The sequence below is a fragment of the Bubalus bubalis genome, chromosome 14 (assembly GCF_019923935.1).
Source record: "Bubalus bubalis isolate 160015118507 breed Murrah chromosome 14, NDDB_SH_1, whole genome shotgun sequence".
NCBI lineage: Eukaryota > Metazoa > Chordata > Mammalia > Artiodactyla > Bovidae > Bubalus > Bubalus bubalis.
In genome coordinates, this window is record NC_059170.1 from 40745382 (window position 1) to 40769958 (window position 24577).

Sequence of the window (24577 nt, forward strand, 5' to 3'; positions counted from 1 at the left end):
GAGGTAATTCATGTAAAACATGAGAATAGTACCTAGATATTAGCAAATGCTCCATAAATCTTAGGTATCATTGTTTTCATTTTCTGCAGGAAACACTAAGAGCTATAACTTACCCTCTATCAAGAAGTATTTAGCAATTATCTCTGTTATCAGTTTTGTAGAGGTGGATCTCTGACTAGATGGTAGATCTTTGACTTTTGTTTTTCTAGTGAAACTGATGGATTTGTAGAGTGGACATCCAGAGTTAAATGTATATTCTTAAAGCAAGTTCTGTTAATTTTGAGCTAAGGGTTCCTGTTGCCTTTAAGGGAATTTAACTTCCTGGATGGACTGTTTTTCAAAACATTTAAAAAACCAAATTAAACAGAAATTGAGCCAGTCCTTGATAACCCGGGATTGTCATCATTATTACTATTTATATTAATAGTTGCTGAAAATAAAAGGATGCCCCCACTAGCTCCTAAGGCTGTTTCCTCCCACATCAAAATGACTGTACTGTTTAACAGTTTTATTGAGACATAATTTGCATGTCATAACATTCGCCTGTTGTAAGTATGCAATTCAGTAATTATTAGTAAGTGGAAGGCAATGGCACCCCACTCCAGTACTCTCACCTGGAGAATCCCATGGACGGAGGAGCCTGGTAGGCTGCAGTCCATGGGGTCGCTAAGAGTCGAACACGACTGAGCGACTTCACTTTCACTTGTCACTTTCATGCATTGGAGAAGGAAATGGCAACCCACTCCAGTGTTCTTGCCAGGAGAATCCCAGAGATGGCAGAACCTGGTGGGCTGCCGTCTATGGGGTCGCACAGAGTCGGACACGACGGATGCGACTTAGCAGCAGCAGCAGCAGTATAGACACAGTCCACCATTAGAACATTCATCATCCCAAATACTCCCTCAAGTTTGTTTGCAGTCAGTCCTCCTCCTACCCCCAGGCCTAGGCAGCCACTAGTCTGTTTTCCATGTCTGTAAATTTCTGTTTCTGGATATCCATCTAAATAGAACCACACAATATAATCTTTCACATTTGCGTGTTTTGTAGTTCATCTGTATTAATTACCTGATATGATAGAGGAGGGCAATGACATAAGTCATAATCTCTGAAAATATAATTTGGCTTGAGAATGAAATAACAGGTGATTTTTTGTGGAACATCAACTGTACCATTTTATTTATGTTTTGTTTAGACTAAATCTAGTTGAGTGTAAAAATAATTTACATAGTTTGAAAATACATCAAATGACACAAAAAGAAGTATGTAAAGACCAAGGAGTAATCAGTGGGGCTAATAGGAAACACAGTTTAATATATCAAGCTAGTTCCTTCGGGTATTCATTTATTTTATGCCTTAAAAGTTAGTAATTAATTGGATATATGAAAAAAGATTGGACAAAAATTCTTAAAAAGATGAACTGTCACTTCTTATTTCAGCCTTTGAGCTGCTTTTTAAACGGACTGTACTGCATATCTTTTAAAGGCCACTTTTAATGTTTTATGAAATAAAAAATTTTCCCACGAGGATTTAAAATAGCTGCTACATTTTGAGTGTGACCCCTATGAAAAAATGACTATATATCTTTCCAAGTTTTTTGAAAGCTGGCACTGACTCACATACTTTCAGGGCACAGTTTGTTTTTTGTGTTCCTATTTTCCATTAGTTCTCAAAATAAATAGGTACTTGCTTTTGAAATAGGAAAAAATAGCATTACTATAAAGCTGATTACAGCTGGTGCTGGAAACAATCTTGCCATCCAGTTGGAAATATTTTTCCAGTTTTCAGTGTGTTTAAAATTCCTAACAGCTAATTCTTTCCAGCTTTTAAACATCAAATTCATTCTGAGGTCAGAATGAATAATTCTAGGGAATAAAGAAATGAATATCTTTGGTTTTGTGTTCTCCTTGTCTTATATCTGAAAGGAAGTGCTCAGTGACTATTTTAAGTGCCACTATGATTACTACTTTGTAATGAATATTTGTATTACTTTAAAAATAATCTTCTGAGAAATCATAATTTTTGCTTCTCAACCCAGTCTCTACTGGTGGCTCTTTGTGTAGTATATGATACCTAGAACAGTGTTTTTAAAAAGTAATCATAACATGAAGGTTCCATTTGCCCTGTAATCCTTTGGCATTTGATTATAGTACTATATCTCTGTATACTCTTATCTATGTATTCTTTAGTCATATGAATTATAATTTATTGCTGATATCTTACTGTTTTATCAGAAATCATGCAACCTTCATTGTTACTTGACTTTTCTATAGTGGCAAGAAATCACCAGTTCCTTAGTTTATTTTGCTCCACCAGAGAGGCCCTCAAAACAATTTTTGAGCTACAAATAGTTATTTAGAGAGCATTCTCTTTAAATATCTTCAGATCTTTCTGTATCTGTTTCTAATTATCATTAGTGGTATCCTATTTCACTGTGTCAGGACCCTTCCCAGGAACTGAACAGGCCTTGGGAAGAAGGGAGAGTTCTCCAACCGGACCTTGAGCCCTTTCTAGTCACCTCACTACTCTGCCGTTGCTGCTGTCCCTCCGCCCCTCGCCATCTGTTGTCAGCAGTATCAGAACTGCCTCTTAACCAACCTCCTGACCAGTGCTGCCTTCTTCCAACTCAGCCTTCTTGTTCCTTAGAACTCAATTGCCGACAGCTGCCATACATATTCAAGATCAAGTTCATATTTTTAAGGGCTGTACATGAGGCCTTTTATCATGATCAAGCCCTGTTTTATTTCTTTTGATGCTCAAACATAAAGAGCTACTTGCAGTTTCCTGTATATAATTCATTTCACCCCCTGCTTCACTTGTGCCTTTCCCTTTCCCCACAGAGCCTGCCTGGCTCTTATATGCTTTGCTGATTGCGATTTCTCTTTGCTCCAGTTTTACAGTTCAGAGAAGGCAATGGCAACCCACTCCAGTACTCTTGCCTGGAGAATCCCAGGGACGGGGGGGGCCTGGTGGGCTGCTGTCTGTGGGGTCGCACAGAGTCAGACACAACTGAAGCGACTTAGCAGCAGCAGTATTAATTCTTCTGCAAAGCCATTTTGCTGTCCTCTTTCTCCTTGTAGCCATTTTCACTTGTGCTCCTTGTCAAAAATAAACAAACTTCTGCTTTATATTTAGCTTAGAAAACTACAAAAGCCTGTGTTTGATTTAAGCTTGTAAATGTTTATAGAAATAACCGCCATCTGTGGTGTTTCTGTAACTTAAACAGTGACTGAGAATGAAGGTGAGAGACAGAGTACACAAGTGGACAGTGGCCTGACAGTGCAGGAGCTAAGCAATAACTTCTGTTATTGCTTGCCCAAATGGCCAAGACTTGATCAGCAACAGCCAGCTTCCCCAGTTTTTGTCTTTGGTTCCAAATTAAGAATCTCCCTCCAACGCAGGACACCTGGGTTCGATCCCTGAGTCAGGAATATCCCCTGGAGAAGGGAATGGCAAGCCACTCCAGTTGTTCTTGCCTGGGAAATCCCATGGACAGAGGATCCTGGAGGGCTATAGTCCATGGGGCCACAAAGAGTCAGACATGACTGAGCGACTAACACTTCACTTCCAACTTAAAACCAACTCAAGCAAATCCTATCTGCACCCAGTAAATCACACAGGAGCCCCAGTCCCACTTAGCTTGCCTGCACCTTCCCCCTGCTGACAGCCTCCAGTCAGAACACACCTGAAGCCTTCCCTTGTTGCTCATTCCCCAGCCTGCCTTTCAGTCTCCCTAAACACCAGTGATGGTGGCCAGCTCCCTTGCTGTAGCAAGCTCTGAATTAATAACCTTTGCTTTTCTCATAAATGTAGTTTATAAGGGCTTCCCAGGTGGCTCAGTGGTAAAGAGCAGGAGATTCGGGTTCAATCCCTATGTCAGGAAGATCCCCTGGAGGAGGAAATAGCAGCAACCCACTCCAGTATTCTTACCTGAAAAATCCCATGGATAGAGGAGCCTGGCAGGCTACAGTCCACAGGGTCATAAAGAGTCAGTCAGACACAACTTGAGTGACTGAACATGTGTACATCGTTTATAAACATTTCTGCACTACCTATGTTTTGTGATTTTCTACATGTTTGACAAACCTAAGACAGCACATTAAAAAGCAGAGACATTACTTTGCCGACAAAGGTCCATATAGTCAAAGCTATGGTTTTTCCTATAGTCATGTATAGATGTGAGAGTTGGACCATAAAGAAGGCTGAATGCCGAAGAATTGATGCTTTTAAACTGTGGTATTGGAGAAGACTCTTGAGAGTCCCTTGGACTGCAAGGAGAACAAACCAGTAATCCTAAAGGAAATCAATCCTGAATATTCATTGGAAGAACTGAAGCTGAAGCTCCAATACTTTGGCCACCTGATGTGAAGAGGTGACTCATAAGAAAAGACCCTGATGCTGGGAAAGATTGAAGGCAGGATTGGTCAGTCGCTAAGTTGTGCCCGACTCATGGACTGAGCCTACCAGGCTCCTCTGTCCAGGGAAGCCCGTGTCACTTAGTAGTAAAGAACAAAATCCTTGTCAAATTTTAACCTTACTTGAGACCTTTGTCTCAGATATAGTTATTCAAAGCTTTTTATTTGGTTTATTTAAGTTATAACACTAAAAAAAAAACAATCAGTACATGGAAGAGATTTACACATAAAATACAAAATAAATTCATTTAACTTTTGTTTATTATGTTTTTTACTATTATTTTTAAAATATTAAACATGAATGCTGAATTTTATCAAGTAATTTGTTGCATCATTTACTGTTTTCTTAACCTATTAGTGAAATATATAAAATATATTTCATATCATTGAGCCATGTATATGTTTCTAAAATAAACTCTGCTTGTTTTGGTGAATTAGTTTAATCTGTCTACTAGTTTTATAAAGGCTTTTTCACTTTTGTAATGTTCCTGAAAATTTCCGGAAGTGACTAGAACCCTACCCTGATTTTTTTGGATTTTGGTTTTTGTGGGTTGTTTTGTTTTGTTTTTAAATACTCTCCCTCTTAATTCTGATTAATTAGGCTACTTTGAAGAGTTTTGAAACTACGAAAAAGATAGCTTTTTACCTGTTAATGCTTAATTTTACTGAAGTTCCTCTCAATGTATTTGAATTTTCTGTTAACAGACACTCCCTTCGGAGAGGTAGCTCCTTCACATTTTTAACACCTGGCCCCCATTGGGATTTCACTTTGGTGAGTAGACACCTGGGTTTTTATTTCAAGACATTAGATAGAAATAATTCCTGGCTGTCCTTCAGTCTAGTTGTCTATGCATCTCTGAAAGTCTTAAGGTACAGAGTTTGTGTCACTGTCTTTGCCAGCCTAATTTAACTCTTCTCTGCTAACAGACTGAAATTTTTATTTCAGTTAAATGCAAAATATATTTTGAAAAGTATTGGATCTATTCATCTTTATTCAATTCTTTCTCTTATTTCTACCAGTGTTAAAATTAATATATTATGAAACATGAATATATTAATATTTTTATGTACATACTCTGACAGGCTTCTCCTTTGTTGAAAAATATAAAAATGATTGTAGGTAATACATATGACAAATGAATTATTTCTCTTATTAATAATCTTAGTATAGAGGGACTGCTTCATTATTTTTAGGAGACTTCCAAAGGCATCCAACCTTATGGAAACTAACACCAGAAAATTGGAGTTTTTTAATAATTAAAAACTAATTTAAGTAATTAAAACCTCATTGCTTCATAATACTCATATAAATAAAATATGTACAAAGAGAGCATGATTCTTATGCTTTTCTTATTTGGGGGAAATAGAAAAAATGGTTCTGCTTCTAGTATGCCAAACTTTACCTGTGTGCATGTATTATGATGGTCCAATAATACATGCTTCATTTGTATTCTATTCTCTTGTATTTAATTTGATATTTTAGTGTATCAAAACATAATACTCAGGGTGAGGTTAATGAGAGTGGACGTAAATGTGTATTTCAGATAGCCAGAATAATTTCACAGCTGGGGACTGACTTCTGAATTGGATCTGATTAGATTATCATTGTCTTTAACTCACATTGGAAAATGTGAGTGATGATGAGCTTGTCATCTGTATATTAAATTTTAGTAGCTCACTTTAAGGAGTAAGAAATACATAGAAATGAAGTTATAATATTTTACTCCTGTACTCCAGGAAAGATATCTTGCATTTTCTCTGAGATAGGTGCATCTCACTTGTGAAAACACTTCTATAGAGGTCTCCATGACAAAAGAAATATCTCATGGTTCATGTATTAACACTTTTGGAATATGATTAAGAAAACTTAAGAGGGAGATTTATTACTTTTTAAATACATAGTTGAAAGGAAAAGATCAAAAATTAAGCATCTAACTCAAGGGGTGAGGAGAAGAACAATAGAGTGAACTGAAGAAAAGAGGAAGAGAAGTAAGAGTGGAAAAGTAAAGTCAACACCCAATCATGGTAAAAGTCTTGGCAAACCAAGGTGAGAATATAGACTAGAACATTGTACTTAGCCTGAGACCTACCACTAGCAACATACATGATGATAAAGTGCTAGCCATGTTCCCTTCCATGTATTTCCCCCACTTCTACCTGGACTTTATCTTTCCTTTTCTCAGTTGTCCCCATCCTGCGCAGTGTAGATTCTGTTCTCCTAGTTCCTCTTCTGTGGGGTGGCCAGGTCCTGGCTGCTCAGTGTTGAGAGTTCACAGGAGCTGGGCTGTGTCATATTTAATCAGAAAATTATTTTGAGATACAGAAGAAATGTTACTTAAGGATTCTTTTTCAGTATTGACTTTGTTGTTGTTCAGTCGCTAAGTCATGTCTGACTCTGTAACCCTATGGACTCCCTATTCCTCATCATCTCCCAAAGTTAGCCCAAGTTCATGTCCATTGAGTTGGTGATACCATCCAACCATCTCATCCTCTGCCTCCCTCTTCTTTTGCTTTCAATCTTTCCCAGCAATATTGACTAAGGACTAGAAGTTAAAGCTATATACACAGTTGGGTCACTGCTGGCACTTGTAGGGCTGAAGGAAGGTGGTAATGATTACTGGAGGTTCTCTAGGTACGTGCATGTTCCTCCAGCTGAAAAGTCCTGCTTTGGGCAACAAACCTTAATTACTTGGACCAGGAAAAAAGGATATTTCTTTCCCAGTGAAATCACCCCCTCATAGAATAAATAAAATGTGTTCCTTTTTAAAAATATTTCTGCCTGTATATATAAAATATATTTTACTTTTTCTCTAACAAGTATAGGCTTGACTTACATAAGAGTTCTGTTCTGGAAAACTTTAGATAAGTTTTTTAGTAGAGTGGAATCACTTCACACCAGATAATTCAATCTGAGGGAACTTTTTAGAAAGTATATAGTATGTGCTAGTGATAAATTATCAGAGAAGGCAGTGGCAACCCACTCCAGTACTCTTGTCTGGAAAATCCCATGGGCAGAAGAGCCTGGTAGGCTGTAGTCCATGGGGTCGCGAAGAGTCAGACACAACTGAGCGACTTCACTTTCACTTTTCACTTTCATGCATTGGAGAAGGAAATGGCAACCCACTCCAGTGTGCTTGCCTGGGCAATCCCAGGGATGGGGCAGCCTGGTGGGCTGCCCTCTATGGGGTTGCACAGAGTCAGACATGACTGAAGTGACTTAGCAGCAGCAGCAGTGATAAATTATGAGTATCCCTCATAAAAATAACTTTCTTATGAATACAGCCTAAGGCTTCACTTTTTAAAAGTGATTTTCCTTCTATATAAGAATGAAATCTTTTCCTTTTTTTATAGAAAAGAAAACGAAGAGAGAAAGATGATGATGTCGTAAGCCTTAGCAGCCTTGATCTGAAGGTAAGCCTTATGCTCTAGCAAAGAAAAGCTTTTAAGAATATGCAGATAGCACTTAATTTCTGTGCTATAAAAATAGCGAATGCTGAGTTTTTTGCATTTTGGATTTTCTAAGTGCAGAACTGAGTAGTATTGGCTCTTACAGATACCCTCCTTTTTCTGTTCTACTTCTCTGTGAAGAATGAGCAGAAAATGTCACTCAAAACAGTAGTGACCACATGCTCCTGTACCTGAGGAGACCAGGCCTGTCATCTGTGCAGAGGAATGGGGGTGGCTGATGGATGGGAGAGCACGTGTCCCTCCTCTGAGAGGCAGCTTCTCCTGTGCCTTATCCCCAAATCTGGGGTTTTGTATGAAATCCTAAATTTTAAATGTTGGATCAGATTTTTTCTAACAACTGTGCAAGCCAAATAACTTATCTGCAAGCCAGATGTGGCCCGGGGTTTCCAGTGTGTGATGTATGATCAACCAGAGCTCAGTGCACACTTAGAAACAAATTATGTCTCCTATTCTGTAAAATTGTACTTTGAAGTCCAAAACTACTGTTTTGGAATTACTTATTTCACTCTTGTCACTTGGAAGTTTTACAGAACCACCTTGGTTTTAACAAACTTTGTTTTAAAAGATTGTTATGAAAAAATTATACATTTTTAAGTGAGGTTTTTTAAAATATGTTTGCCATCATGTTTAATGATGGGAGCTGCTACTTTTTAAAGACAGATATTTTCTAAAAATCAGATTTTTACAGGTCTGCCCCTCAACATTTTAGCAAATCTTGTTAATTTGCTTGATTATCAAAGATTAATTGTCATTGCCTAGATTCATTTATTCATTGACATTGCAGAATAGTTCTATTGTGCCTTTATCAGCTCTTTATTAACTGGAACACTTCTGTAAAGAGAAAATTCCTCTCATCAACCTTGGTTACTCAGAGTACTCTTTTATAATAAAGGCTGGACAAGTGCTTGATTCCTTTCCTTTATCAGTTTTCAAAAATAATGAGTTTTAGTCATTAAAATCCTCTAAAAGTAACTAGTGATTTTTGTTTTTAATAGTACTATGAACTCATGGATGTGAACACGTTTGTTGTGTTTTGATCCATTTTAGCTGTTACTCTTACTGGGCTCACATTGTCCCATCTTTGGCTTCTGGATGGCTCCTATGTCCTTTTCCTCCAGCTCTAGTAAGATATAATTGACGTACAACATTGGGTAAATTTAATGTATACAGCAGGTTGATTCCCCATTCCTTTTGATAGCCTCACCTCACAGCTAAACCAGAGGCTAAATGGCCTCCTTTTCTTCCTGGACGACAAGGTATTCCAAGCCTTTGTGGGTCATATGGTCTTTGCCTCGTGTTATTTTGTCCCCAGTCTGGTGAAAGGGAAATTCAGCTTTCTTCTAAACCTGATGTCATTTTAGCAGTTTTTATTGACATTGAATTTATGGGAATTATTTGAATTACTATAATTTTGAGGGCAGATATTATATTATGAACTAATATTCACCAACTAGCCAAAGACAGGCTTCTGTTGCCCTTCAGAATTTATTAATAGTACATTTTAGGGCAGTAGTTGTATATTTGTACATACTGTTGTTAACTTCCTTTAAACTGAGGAATTATATTCAAGAAGGAAATCCTTATAAAATTTTGGTTGCATTAAGTACATGCCCAGCTGCAAAGAGAATAATGCAGCGATATGCAGTCTCCATTTGTTCCAAAGCCAAGGATTCGTGTACAACTATAGTAATGAAAGAATGAATTTGAAATAATTATTTATTGAACATCATCTTTGTATACCCAAAATTCACTGAGATCTGATCTAAATTCTTTTATTCTTTTATTTAAAAAAAAAATACCACAGACATTTAGAGTACCCACAATATTTCAAATACTATACTGAACTTTAGAGAGAAGACTGTATACAAACAGGAAACAAGAACCTCTGACAGAATCATACCTGCATAGATTACAGTAGACTGCAGAAGTACCAATTGGTATTGCTGCTGCTGCTGCTAAATCACTTCAGTCATGTCCGACTCTCTGCGACCCCATAGATGGCAGCCCACCAGGTTCCCCTGTCCCTGGGATTCTCCAGGCAAGAACACTGGAGAGGGTTGCCATTTCCTTCTCCAATGCATGAAAATGAAAAGTGAAAGTGAAGTCGCTCAGTCGTCTCTGACTCTTAGCGACCCCATGGACTGCAGCCCACCAGGCTCCTCGGTCCATGGGATTTTCCAGGCAAGAGTACTGGAGTGGGGTGCCATTGCCTTCTCCCCAATTGGTATTAGGAGGAGTTATAACAGTAACAGAAGATACTGTGGAGATCTTGATTTGGAGTTGGGTGTTTGGGAAAGCAAATGTGAACTAGGGAAAACCAGCCCAGATAGAGAAGGGGCATCTACAAGTACCAATAATTAAGATCAGTTATGTTAACATATGGAGAAGGCAATGGCACCCCAGTCCATTACTCTTGCCTGGAAAATCCTATGGACAGAGGAGCCTGGTGAGCTGCAGTTCATGCGGTCGCTAAGAGTCGGACATGACTAAGCGACTTCACTTTCACTTTTCATTTTCATGCATTGGAGAAAGAAATGGCAACCCACTCCGGTGTTCTTGCCTGGAGAATCCCAGGGACAGGGGAGCCTGGTGGGCTGCCGTCTTTGGGGTCGCACAGAGTCAGACATGACTGAAGCGACTTAGTAGTAGTAGTAGTATGTTAACATAATGATGAACAAATGATTTGAAAAGAGTCCAATAATATATGAAGAAGAACTAAGAGATGAAGTACAGAGGGCTAATTGACCACTTAGTTGAAGGCTATAAATGATAGGCTGAAGAATTTATTGATCTCCCATGAAAAACAACAGAAGCAACATTCTGGATTCTTGAAATTATTTTCTGAAATATAATCCTTCTGTTTATGTAGCAAGTCTAGGTTAGTAGTGGTCTGGGACAGTCGAGTCTAAACTGCGTGATCTAAAATACTTTTGTCTGTTTTTTCATTGTGAAAATAACACACAAATGCATTGTCCTTGTACAAAATTAAAACTTTTTCAAGTCTCCAGTTTTCACCTCCATCCTCTGAAGTAACTAATTATTATTTTATGTGTTCTAGGCCCTTTTTATTTACCTATTTTCGCACAGTGTGTATAATGGTGACACATATGAGTTTACTGTACATATGCTATAGCTTGCTTTTTTTTAATTTATATCTTATAAATATATATAGGGCTACTACTACTACTAAGTCGCTTCAGTCGTGTCCCACTCTGTGCGACCCCAGAGACAGCAGCCCACCAGGCTCCCCCATCCCTGGGATTCTCCAGGCAAGAACGCTGGAGTAGGTTGCCATTTCCCTCTCCAATGCATGAAAGTGAAAAGTGGAAGGAAGTCACTCAGTCGTGTCCGACTCTTAGCGACCCCATGTACTGCGGCCCACCAAGCTCCTGCGTCCATGGGATTTTCCAGGCAAGAGTGCTGGAATGGTGTGCCATTGCCTTCTCCAATATATAGGGCTACCTCATGCTTTTTTATAGTATTTCATAGTATTAAAGTACCACTTGCCTGTCATAGTCATTAAAGAATAAAATATATAATTTAGTATTAGGTATAATCTAAAATTGTAGAGTATAGCATTATACTCTGCAGATTGGTATACAGTTTGAGTATACCAGTACTCAAAATGTAACCCTTCAATGCATTATTAACTTTTAAGAAAATGAGATCCCCAAATCTGAACCTTCAGAGAAAGAACCACCACCTCCTTGCAGGAGGCTTAACAGAGGTCCAGTAGAGATCACCGCTCTTGCTTACTCCAAATTTGATAGCTGTCTCTGCGTTTTCTCTCGGTATGCAATATTGCTTCAGTCTCTTACCTTGGCCCAGGGGTAGGGGGTTACATTTCAGGGGCTCCCACTTTGCCCTTCCCTCTGCAATGACTTCTGAGAACATGAAGGTTACCATCTTCTTTTTCAGTCTCTTAAAGTAATTAACAGAAGCCAGCCAACTCAGTAGTCCTTACAGTTTGTTGCCCCCATGTCATCCCTGCTACATATACCATTGCTTCACCGCTCCATCTGTACCAGTCCATACCTGTGGTCCTTGTCACCACTTCATCCATGAGTGACCAGTTTCAGACTCCCATCCCGAGTGTCTGGTCTCTAGGGCCAGTCTCCGTGTCGGTGTCTCAGCCTGTGGTCCCTCCAGAAATCCAAGCCTGAGGCATGAGGTAGTGGACAGGTAGTTGGGTTCCAGGTGTGGCGCCAAGGAACATGGAGGCAGCTACTGCAAGTGTATAATTATGGGACCTTCTAAAGAGCCACATAAAATACACCACACAGTTGTCTTCTCCGGGGACTCACCGGGGAGCTTTTACCCACCAGCTTCTGTGCTCCATTAGTCAGTGGGTGTCCCAAGGGATGTTAATCCCTCACACTTCCAGGCAACCACGTGTAAATGCCTCTCTCCGCCTCTGAGAAGCCCAGGGTGAGAACGCGACGCAGCTGGGGCCAGGGCAGCTGGGGCCAGGGGCTATCTGAGGCGGAGCCATTGCTGCAGGAGCAGCTGGAGTGAGATATGAGTTGAAAACACAGGACTGGCTCAGAGCAGTGCAGTTGGTCTTTGGGTTTGGGCCTTAGCTGATTTTCAGGGGAAAAATTTGGGAAATCCCACTCAACATCATGATATTAATACATAAGCACAGGCCATCTTAAATGATGCAAGAAATGTTATCCTGTACACTTGAGATAAAAAGTCATCACTTACAGCAGCAGTATCTGATTCTGTTTGATGCTTGGGTTATCATTGCAAAGAGAACTGTGGATTTGATAATACCAAGCTTCTTAGCCTGTCAGCTATTCTGGTTATAGTCTTTCTCATAGTATTAACTGATCTTGTCCCAAAATAAATTCTTAGTAAAGCTTGGACATACTACTCAAATTTTAATCCAAATGTTTTACAATTTCAGATCCACATATAGTTTCATTGCTGACTTCTCTCATACGCATCTCACCCAAATGTGAACGCCTTTTTGGTGTTGTTTTTAACTCATTACTAGATATTGTGGAGCACTTGTTCCTCAGAAGTACCACTTTGTTAATATTTCAATCAGTGTTTCCTTTTTTAGTAAGATTTGAAATTCTGTTTTTAACTCAAGTATTTTTAGTGAAGTACAGTAGTTTTTGTAATCTTGAACTTGTTTTAAAGTTGAACATAGATTTTTATATTTATAAAAAGTTCTTAAAATATATCTTGTGAACTTTGCAATCTCTTTATATACTTCTACAACTTTAAAATATGTTTAATTTAGCAATATAAAACATGAGCGCTATACAAGGGCTAAAGATAAAAATTTTACTGTCCTCAATATAAGATCCTTACAAAGTTGAAGAAAAGCAGGTTGGCGGTTGCATTTCACATTATCCCTTGTAGAGGGCAGCAGAGAGCTTAGATTTTGTTTTCTTCTTTACCTTTAAGAAGGGTTTCCTAGCCTAATTTCCAATTGCTTGTTATTGTTCCAGACAAAAGTAAATAAGAACAAATAGTATCTAGACCCAAAAAAAGTAATGATTATTCTTCAGCTCTAATTTATTTCTAAATTCCAGAATTCTTATTTCACATTAAAAGGAGAAAAAAGGTAAATTGGCTAATAGTCCTTTGTCTATAGAGAAGGAAAACATCTTTCTCTTCACAGTATTCAAATTTTAGGAAAGTAAGCATTGAAGGCACCATGCGAACAGATGAACATAGGCTATCATTACACTTGGTTTTTGGAAAACAGTAATTTTACCAAACACTTGATTTTTTTTTTTTTAAACAAAGCTGCATTACTATTTTTAGATAATGCAATTTTGTTTTTATGTTTATAAATTCTAGATTTTATACACAGACAGGACACTTAACCAATTTGTGTTCCAATTAATGCCAGTTGTTGCAAGTCAAATTGCTGTTAATAACATCATTAAAGTAAACTTGATTGAAATAGGGTTTTTTTCTAAAACTTAAGCAGCTGGAACTGCTTAATAATAATTTCATTATTATCTTTTATTTACCTGCCTATAATACAAATAATCTTTCTACTATGGTTTGCTTCCCTGTAAACTGTTGGCAGTTACCTATTAAAACTAGCCTGGGACTAAGATTGGGTTTTAAACTCAGCTCTGCTCCTAACTCACAGAATGACAACCAGCCATGCCTGAGCACTGAGCTGAAGGTGCTACACAGACTGTCTCATGGGGAAGGGACACTGCAGCAGCAGTTGAGCAGACCAGATTCGAACCTGTCTAGCCACTGATGACCCCTGAAACTTGGGACAGGTTTCTCAAACCTTCTGAGGCCTGATTTCCTCCATCTATAAGATGAAGGTAATAATACATACTTCATAAAGTCTGGTGAACAAGATAATATGCATAAAGCTCCCAGCACAGAATAAGGACTCACATTTCCCTTTTCTTTTCCCCACTGTCCATTTTCCTCTTAAGTTTTCTTAGGAGGGTGAGTTAGCGGTCACAAGGGACCTTTTTCAGCCATTGGATTTTAATAGAGTATTGTTAGAGTCAAGAGTCCCTCAGACTCATCATTCAGAGTGCTCACTGAACTGAATCCCAGGGTCACTGTTGCTTTTATAGATAATCTCTACAGTTGTCTTAATTGGATATAGACCACAAATCTGGACATCCAAACTGAATCTAAGATTTTAGGTTTGATGAGCTGAGATTTTTTTCCACTGGGACTATCACTATACCTCCTTGGCTTTTGTGGCTATTTCTACCTTTATCCCTTACATCCTTACTGAAGGAGAGAAGTGAGAGATAGTCGTTTCCCCCCAATTACCTTGGCCTTACCTCTATCAGAACTAAATAGAAAAACAGAGCCTTGAGAAAGACGTCAGGTAAGAGACTGGGAAAATACGCTAGCAGCTTTTTTCCTCAATCCCTCTCTGCATAAGTCCTTTATTCCCTATGAAACTAAGTAGCCACAAGGTATTAGCCTTCCTTGCAACTATTTTTTAATGGATGAAACTAATTGAACCAGATTACTGGACCCTATGAGCTCCGAGGGCTTAAGCAGATCAGTGTTCTCACCTGTAAAATAAGGGGACAAGATTCCAGGATCTCTAAGGTGCTTCCACTTTTATGCTGTATAGCAGAGAACTGTCTACTACAAGCAGCCTCTCTTAAGGCCCCGTGCGTCGCACATGTTGCCCAGGTGTGACTTGGTAATAAAGATTAGTTGATGATAGCCAGTTGCCATTACTCTTTCCAAGTCTCAAAGCCGACAGATTATTAACACGATCCTAAATGCAAAACACATTGGTGTTTATGGAAGGACAGCATTCTTCCTCCCTGCAAGAAGTAACGCTGTTCTGCAAATCTTAGTATATTGTTTTTTATAGATTATTTGTCATTATAGTCTATGCCCACTGTTGTTCTGCTTGATTCAGTCTTCAACTTTTGTGGTTTCTCTTCTGTCTTTATTCTGCTGAGCTAGCACACTTAAGGTCTTCATTAGACCTATAATCAGTAAATACATGAATCTTTTCTTACCCTTCGTAACCTTTTTGCCATAATTAACACCTTTTCTTCCCTTGGCATCCTGTTTTGTTTCCTTCCTTTTGACAGTTCCTTTTGCAAAATTCTTTTTCCCTTGGCATTTCTCCAAAGTTAGATCCTTGGGCCTCTTTTCTTTTTGTCCAGCTTTTCTCCCCCAGGCATCTCATTCACTCCCAGAGCTTCAACTCTGATCCCTGTGTCTCTGACTGCACAGTCTAAATCCACTCTCTGACCTCTTCATGAGTCTTTGTCCAACATTTCCAACTACTAACTTCAGTTTTATTTGCATGTTTTTCCACCACCTCAGACTCAGTATATCTAAAATGAAACTCAGAATGTCCTTTCAAAGCTGATTCTTCTTTATGTGCATTAACAGTTACCTCCTAACTTTACAGTCGTCGGAATCTCTAACTAGGTCTTGCACATGTTGTCTCGCATCTGTCCTTTGCTTTTCCCACTGGCCCACCTTAGGCAAAGTTCCTGATACCTGGCTATGATTTTTGTGTTACGTTTCCAGCCATGTTTTAAACCATCATAAACCCCACCTTACAACACACCTCTTATCTCTCTCACCTGCTCAATAAAACCATGTGCTCATCTGTGCCTGTGACCTCATGCTATGAGTTTGTTCCCTGTGCTCCTTTGGGAAGGCCTTGTACTTTTCCCTTGCTCAGACCTATGAAAAACACAACATGACCTTCCAAGGCCCTGAAACAATGTCTTACAGCCCCGCCCCCAATGTCTTTCCCATCCTCCTCTCAGCTGGGAAGACTCTGGAAGTGGTCTCTTCTCCTGAATGCCTCACTAGCCATACAACTTATTTTGGGACTTGTAAGAAGCTGTCTTGCATCACTTATCTCTCTGTGTGGCCTTGCTTTACACAATGATCTGTTAGCACTTCAGAAGTGGATGTGGAACCTATTGTTTTCGATCACCTGCATCATCTAGAATAGTGCCTTTACAGAGATGCCTCAGATTTCTCTGATCCTAATCAACTGAAGGCAGGAGGAGCAGGGGATGACAGAGAATTAGATGGTTGGATGGCATCACCAACTCAATGGACATGAGTTTGAGCAAGCTCCAGGAGGAGTTGGTGATGGACAGGGAAGCCTGGTGTGCTTCAGTCCCTGGCGTCACAAAGAGTTGGACATGACTGAGCTACTGAACTGAACTGAATAAATCCTAAGAATTGTTTTCATAAATTACCAGCATCCTGTCATTCATAGTGCATGTGTGCTTAGTTGCTCAGTCATGTCCAACTCCTGCGACCCCATGGACCGTAGCCCTCTAGGCTCTTCTGTCCATGGGATTCTCCAGGCAAGAATACTGGCGTGGGTTGCAATGCCCTTCTTCAGGGGATCTTCCCGACCCAGGGATCAAACCCATGTCTTGGGTCTCCTGCATTGGCAGGCTCATGCTGCTGCTACTGCTGCTAAGTCGCTTCAGTCATGTCCGACTCTGTGCGACTCCATAGACAGCAGCCCACCAGGCTTCCCCGTCCCTGGGATTCTCCAGGCAAGAACACTGGAGTGGGTTGCCATCTCCTTCTCCAGTGCATGAAAGTGAAAAGTGAAAGTGAAGTTGCTCAGTCATGTCTGACTCTTAGCGACCCCATGGACTGCAGCCCACCAGGCTCCTCCATCCATGGGATTTTCCAGGCAAGAGTACTGGAGTAGGGTGCCATTGCCTTCTCCTGGCAGGCTTAATTACCATATAATTAAGAGAAAATTCTACTTTTCAAAATGGAATACAGTACTTATTGTCTACGAAGAAAACCTGCTCGGTTGTAGGCCTGCCAAAAAAGAAGAAAACCTGCTTGGTTGTAGGCCTGCCAAACCAACAGAAGTAGGGTTGCTTCATAGAGGTAAGGTTTTGGACTAGAAATTGCACTTATGTAAAATAAAAGCGAGGTCCCTGGACAATTACTCTTGTCTTCAGTATCTACATTATTTAACTCTGAATTACGATTTTCTTAAAGTTGTCCGGGAGTTGACAGGGAAACCTGGCGTCCTGCAGTTCATGGGGTCGCAAAGAGTCTGAGGGACTGAACTGAAGTGAACTGAACGTTGTCAAGTAGTCCATAATTTATTTTTTAGTAACAGGGTTTTATAGAAAAAGTATCCGTGTCTGCAGCTAAGTACGAAAAAGGTAACCTGAATAAGCAGTTCCTTTGTCTCTGGGAATGCTTTTTAAATCAGGAAGAGCCTTACATTAACCCAGTTTCCTTTTGCCCTCTGGCCTCACTGTAGAAATTCCAAAACCCCTGATAGCTTTTCTCTGGCAGGGAAAGCGGAGAGGCCTAGGTGCGCCCGGCTGTCAGTTAAGGCGGTCACGTGTCCCCGGGGCCCCGCCCCCAGAGCCTGGAGGCTGCGAGCCAGGCGGGCGCCCGCAGAAGCTGCGGCCGCGCGGAGACTAGCTGATGGCTTCGCTGGCTGGCTGAGCACCCAGCCGGGAGGAGCCCGGGAATTCGGGCTGGGGACGCGGGGGCATTTGGGAAGCATGGTGGCGCACGATGAGGTCGGAGGTCTCCTGCCCATTAAAAGGACCATACGAGTCCTCGACGTGAACAACCAGTCCTTCCGAGAGCAGGAGGTAAGACTGGACGAGAACAGCCCAGGGAAGGTTTCTAACGCCACGAAACTTAGCCTCTTGAACAGCGTATTAACAGAATGACGTTAAACTGAACTTTTGCTCTTACTGAGCATTAAAGTGGCCTTGGAAAAAAAAAAAATTGGCCTTGATTCACATGCAAGTTTGAAATGTGTTTATGCATAGCGTTACTTAAGTGTACACAAACTTTTATACAAGAGAAAAAGATTTTAAATGTATATACTTAGGTTTGGTTGAATTGGTCACATTTCTGATGTTTAATACAGTTTTTTGTTTGGTTAGGTTTTGTTTTGGGGGGTTTTTTTGTCTTGCATTTATTTCTGTTATCTAGTCAGTCTTAGGAATTGGGTTGTGGAGTAAGCAGAAAGTAGGAATCCCTTACTTAGAAGTTAATGCTAGTGAACAAAATGCCAGCGTTCATTTTTAATTTTCTTTCCACATTTAATAAGTTCGTTGTGTGTGGCTTTGTCCTTCAGAAAGAAAAATATGTTAAATTATTTAAGCCAGTGAACCATTATTTAGGTACTTCTGCCGTCCTTGCCTTAATTACCTAGTTATTGTACTTTTTTAAGGTCTTTGTGAACATTTATCAAAATAAGTGACTTTTATGCCTCTTATCTAATTTTAATAGTTAATGCTATGTGCTCATTCTATATATATATAGCACACGGCAATAGATATACTTTATGGTATATACTTTATCATTGCTGATGGACTAGAAATATCATTCCTGTATTCAGTTAACTATATGCCGCTGCTTTGAGGTGATGGTTTTGTGGCCATGTATGTATATCAAAACATGTAATTATACATTTTAAATATGCGCAGTGTGTCTCACACACACACCTTTGGTAGTTAAAATAACTGCCATCTTTAAAAGACATGATTTGGCTTTGGTTTTCGTTTTTCTGTTTGGTTTTGGCTTATGTGTTTCAGTTTTCACGAAAGTGGTCATCATGTAAATACTAAAGCGGAACTAGTCTTGTTTGGTATCAGACACTGACCGTGTTACAGCATACCTTTATTCCAAAGATTAAAAACACCAAGAATGTCATCAGGCTTTTAACAGCACAGCCATAAATAAATAACTATATTTGACTATTTAGTACTAAGAGGAAAGGGAAGAAATCCTATGTGATCATAACTCATTTTTATCTTTTTATAAATAACTTTTCTTTTCATTCTTGTTAAAGCTTTTGCCAGATAGAAGAGAAAATTATTTATCCAGTAACCCGAATGAGTAAACCTAGACACATACTTGGTTTTTTGTGTCTTGATTTGGTTGACTCTAGAAAAGACGACCCCCCCAAAAAAAAATATCCTCTATGTGACATCCTGAGGAGAAAAAAAACCTTTTTACAAAAAACAGAGTTCACCTTAGAACTTTTCCATGTTGTTGCTTTTATGCACAAGGTACATCCCAGTAAAAGACTTTAAATTGTTTTTAAGAATTTTCTGTTTGTAGCTATCCAGAAAATATTTTAAGGCATAAAATCTAAGTACAACTGGGTTAGTGAAATAAATAAATTGATTAAATTCTAGGTCTCAAGTAAATTCCCTATAACAATACATGTGATTGCCTGGCGAACCTAGATAGTCTGGTTAAAAGCTAACCTAAATAAACAACATAAGTTTATATTAGAGGGTGTTGGGTTTTTTCCAAATGAACTTTAGCCCTAGTGAAAGGTTGCCGACAGTAGAAAGTTCCTTGAACATGTGAAACTTGTTTATGTTCTTTATTGTTCCCCTGGGTTTTCAGATCCTCTTTGAAGGAGGGTGTACAGTCTCAGTATCTGTATGCATTCTTTAAGCTTCTTATATGTACCATAATGTTGCTAACAACACTTCAAAACAAAAATAACACGACAATAAAACCAGGAAGAAAGCCTTATTTGGGTACTGGTAAGACAGGTAGACTCCTACCCTCTGTTCCTTCACTTGCAGAGGGACAGACATGGGTGGATTCCACAGCATTCCCCACAAGAAATCAGAGTAGGTTAGATGGCGCATCTCAACCTCTAAAGAAACAGTGCTCTTGGTTGTAGCTCACACAGACCAAATTCTAACCCATAACAGACAATTTGTTGTCCCTACCTTATAGGTGACCTGGTCTATAACACTTTTCCACAACAGTTGTCTCTCATTTTTTTCAAATGTGTTTATCCTGAGATTAGTGAGCCATATTCAGTATTAAATCTTTGCCTTTCAATCATACTTTTTGAATTATTCATTAAAATTCTCTGTAGTTTTATAATAAATATATATGCTAAAAGTTTGTGTTGTATCTTACAAGCATTCTTCACATGTGAACGTTTAGTGAGGCATGAAAATTACTTTCAGATCCCAAAAGCCAGTGTGGAAAGTACGAAAATGTCCTCTCACCCCAGGCCCTCCTCCGTGTACTGATTCAGCACTACTTTGGTACAGACTCAAGAGTATCTTGCTCTGTGACAGAGCTAGCCAGACGCTCCTCCCAGACCTTTTAGATTAGATAAACTCCTGAGACTGGCATCTCCTTTGTGGAGATTATGGGTGGGCTTCTCAAGGGCTGGGAACATATTAATACCACACATATACTGCCTGGCATAATACCCCACCACCCTCAGAGAGAGAATCCACATTTCAGTTTTAGTTTCAGAAAGATGCTTTAGATATCTTTACATTTAATTATCTAAATTCAGTAGTTTTCATTTTAAATATCACAGTTTTGCGTTACCAGGAAATTAGTAGTTGTACTGACTGATCCAAAGATAAGAATTTTTTATTTTATGTATTAAAATAGATATCAGAAATTCCTTTCCTTCCAGCTAAACTTAACTTTTCCTTTCAAATTCACTGGGAAGAACACCTTTCCAAAGACTTCTCAATTGAAATTAAATACTTTATGATTTACCAGGAAGTAAATTGGTTATGCTCTAAACAAGGATGAGGAATTAACCTCTCCTTCCAATCGGTGGGCAGATCTTTCTGACAACTGTTCTGTTTCTCCTTGGCACTGGCATATCTTACTTTGTGAGGTAATTCTATCTCCGTTCACACAGAAGCGTCTTTGTCCTGCCTTTACTAAATAGAAAGGAATGCCTTCTGCCTGCCTTCTGCCCGCGCATGTGTCCCTTCAGTCTTGCACAGATGGGTCTGGTAAAGGCATTCACACATGTCCTCAGCCACACAGTGCGTTGTTTTAGTAGATATCTCGGGAGGTTTCTTTTTCAGTTCATTTAACATTCACACACTTGTGGCTTTATACTCACGGTTTTACTTCGGAGTCAGTTTCTTGGGGTGGGGGTGGGGGCTGGCCTGCCGCACTACCTCTTCAGGACTGACCCAGGGGCCTGGACTGTGGTCTGTCTGCAGAGCCTCCTGGCCACGGCTATGTCCACACCTTCAGAGCCTGAAAAGTCTCATTGCTTGTTTGGATATTCCATCTTTTAAGTTCTTTCCGAAGGATTTTAACCCTTTCTGCCACTTTACTCTCAAATTATTCTCGGGATTATTTTTATTCACTTTCCTCTTTATCATGACTTGGGTCATATCAAAGTTTTTTTAGAAAAAAATTTCATCTGTCATTTTTAAGTTGTGAGTTTTGTGTAATTTTTCATCATGTACCCTTCTGTAGCCTCATTAAAATTTTGTCAAGCATGCCACAAATTGCCAAAGGCACCAAAAATTACAAACAAATAATTATGCACCATGGACATTATAAAGGGTAGGACTGTTTTATGATCTAACCTTCATTACCTAGGCAGCTGTGTGAGTCACCTGGTGGAGTGCCTCCACTCTCCTAGCTGTAAAGTTAAAGAAATGCAGTTTGTAAGGTTTTGGAATCTTTGGTAAATGATGTGTTTGCTATACTATTATTGTTATAAAAACAATATATGTAAAATAATTACATCTTCTCAATCTGTATATATTTTTCCTTGATAATTAAATGTGTGAGAGGATCTAATTATTTATAAATATCAGTATTTACATAGTAAGTGGAAATATTCCTGAGAAAGGATGTCAGTAATAGATAAAACTCAGTATGTTTCGAGAACTATTCTAAACCCTTTAAACATCTTATTTAATCTTCATATCACCTTTATAAGAGACGTTCTCATGTTAACTCCATTTTACAGATGAGAACATTGGGACCCAGGATGTTTCCTGTCAAGTGTCAGAACCAGGATTTGGGCCCAGTCAGTCTGAGTCCAGAGGCTCAGCCTCCTCTTAACCACTGTTCTACCTATGCTTGAACACCTCCCACCACAGGGACCTGGCTGCCTTGGAGCTGACTCATCCCAATGTCAGATACCTTCATTTAAAGGCTGTTCGTTAAGTGAAGTATTTTAAGAGTGAAATGATAGAAGGTCTGGCATTTGCTGTAAAATATTTCAGTATGGGCACAGATGAAACCTGTTGTTAGACCAAGATCCATTATGCAATTCTCCCCTTTTGTGTATGCTTGATTTTTCATAATATGAAGGTATTTTTCAAAAGTTAATATTAAACTAAAAGTTTCTGTAGGATTTTAAGTATCATTCTTTTGTTTTAATTTTGGATTTTTTGTTTTGTTTTGTTTAATGATAGTATGTTATGTTCTCAGTGATGTTCAGATATTTGACCTTTCTTGTACCATTTATTTTTTAATTTTCCATTACTCATTAGTGTTCTTTATGTTTTAACAATGAGAAACAACATTTACTTTCAGAGTTCCATGTTTCTTGTATATACTGTACAAATATCTGACTTTTGAGAGAGCTTAACATTTTGTACAAACTTGGTGAAATAGTTATACCTAAACACATGTTTAGTATAACTTGTTCTTGTTTTCACAGGAGCCAAGCAATAAAAGAGTGCGACCTCTAGCTCGGGTCACATCCTTGGCAAATCTAATCTCTCCTGTAAGAAATGGAGCCGTCAGGCGCTTTGGTCAAACAATACAGGTAGGAGCAAGTAATGCAGTGAGGCAATGTTTTATAGAAGCCTAAAATGTGCATTTTCTTTGAGCTGTACAGACAAGTTTGTACTGTTATACTTAAATATAATTTTCCTCTTTTGGAATATGCTGTTAAGGAATATTATTGTCAAAACAATATTTATATAACCTCATTATATTAGTTTACATCTTAGAGCAAAGCAAGAACTTCGATAGTTTTTATTCCCAGAAAGTAATTTTGACTGACAAATATTTTATAATACTGTCAGATTGAAGCTGGCATAAATGACTTTTATGCATAAAGAAACTGCCACAACCTTTTAATTTGTCCTTTTTTTTTTTTTTTTTTTTTTTTGAGGAAAAAATAAATAGTTTCTGTATCCTCCAAAGCTTTTTCTTATTCACTTTTCTTTCTTTTCTTTTAAGTCATTTACCCTTCGTGGTGACAGCAGATCCCCAGCTTCAGCCCAAAAGTTTTCCAGCAGGTCGACAGTCCCAGTGCCTGCCAAGAGGAGAAGCAGCGCCCTGTGGTCGGAGACGTTAGATGGTAGCATGAAGCAGTCTCTAACCTCCAGGGAGATCAGACGTCAAGAGGTGTGCACCCCACAGCAAGACTTTATGTGCTCTAGCATAAGATGAAACATAGACTCTGATTCTTAAACATGTGTTTTGTCGGAAGAATAGCAAACTAACACCTCCGGCAAGATAGACTTGCATTTTTGCATTTGAGTAGCCGTTTTCAGCACTTGCAGAGGGTGGTGGTCATTTGGTTTAACACCCTGATGGGGTAGAATATGAAACGTATGGCATCCTCTTATTAGAGGTTCCATTCTGAATTATAGTGTTCAGACTGAGTCACTTTGAAAAGCGCTGTTCAAACATCAGTTAAATAATGGTAACTATCCATTGCATGTAATTTTCCTTTCTGAAAGGAAGGAGTGACCTGTGATGTTTGCTGGATTTTTTTAGGCAATCTATGAAATGTCCCGAGGGGAACAGGACTTAATTGAGGACCTAAAACTTGCAAGAAAGGTCAGTAAAGAACTTTCTCTCCTGTGCCATAGGTTTTAAGACTTATATTCCACAAATTCTAAAGGGTGTTACCTTTAGAAATTGAAAAGTAGAGAGTATCTATTGGTGTATACTAATTTTAGATGAGGTTTATCAGACACATTTCTTCAAATGTGAATATCAGGAAGAGTTTTTCAAGATTAACATGTACTTTAATTTCTGTTATGTATAAAATAGTAGTCATGCTGGTTTTTACATGGTCAGGCTTGATTCACATGCAGACCTCTCTTCGTGTTTTATTTGCTTGATCTGTGTGTGATGTACTTCTCTCCTCCAACAGGCCTACCACGACCCCATGTTAAAGCTGTCTATTATGTCAGAAGAGGAGCTCACACATATATTTGGTGATTTGGATGCTTACATACCTCTGCATGAAGGTAAGATCTGCTCCCTAATTTTCATAAGATTCTGAACAGCAACAACAAGTAATTTTAAATCTAAACTTCTAATTTAGTTCAGGATATTTTTGAAATTTTTATTGACATAGAGTTTGATTTACAAAATTAGTTTCAGGTGTACAACATAGTGATTACTATTTTTAAATATCATACTCCATTTAAAGTTACGGCTACATTCCCTGTGCTGTGCAGTATGTCTTTGTAGCT

The 24577-nt window shown here is 38.9% G+C and overlaps 1 protein-coding gene across 2 annotated transcripts in view; it reads left to right on the plus strand.

Annotated features, from left to right (window-relative positions):
- Nucleotides 1-24577, plus strand: part of NET1 (neuroepithelial cell transforming 1) — a 35867-nt gene that overhangs the window by 6337 nt on the left and 4953 nt on the right. Inside the window, exons 2-7 of one of the 2 annotated variants that reach the window (XM_025264111.3) lie at nt 5118-5184; nt 7764-7823; nt 22801-22908; nt 23328-23495; nt 23871-23933; nt 24253-24349. In XM_025264111.3, coding sequence (XP_025119896.1) covers nt 5118-5184; nt 7764-7823; nt 22801-22908; nt 23328-23495; nt 23871-23933; nt 24253-24349 — 563 coding nt within the window. Of the gene's footprint in view, nt 1-5117; nt 5185-7763; nt 7824-17754; nt 17966-22800; nt 22909-23327; nt 23496-23870; nt 23934-24252; nt 24350-24577 lie in introns of those variants that run through there. The other variant, XM_025264112.3, reaches the window with a different exon arrangement.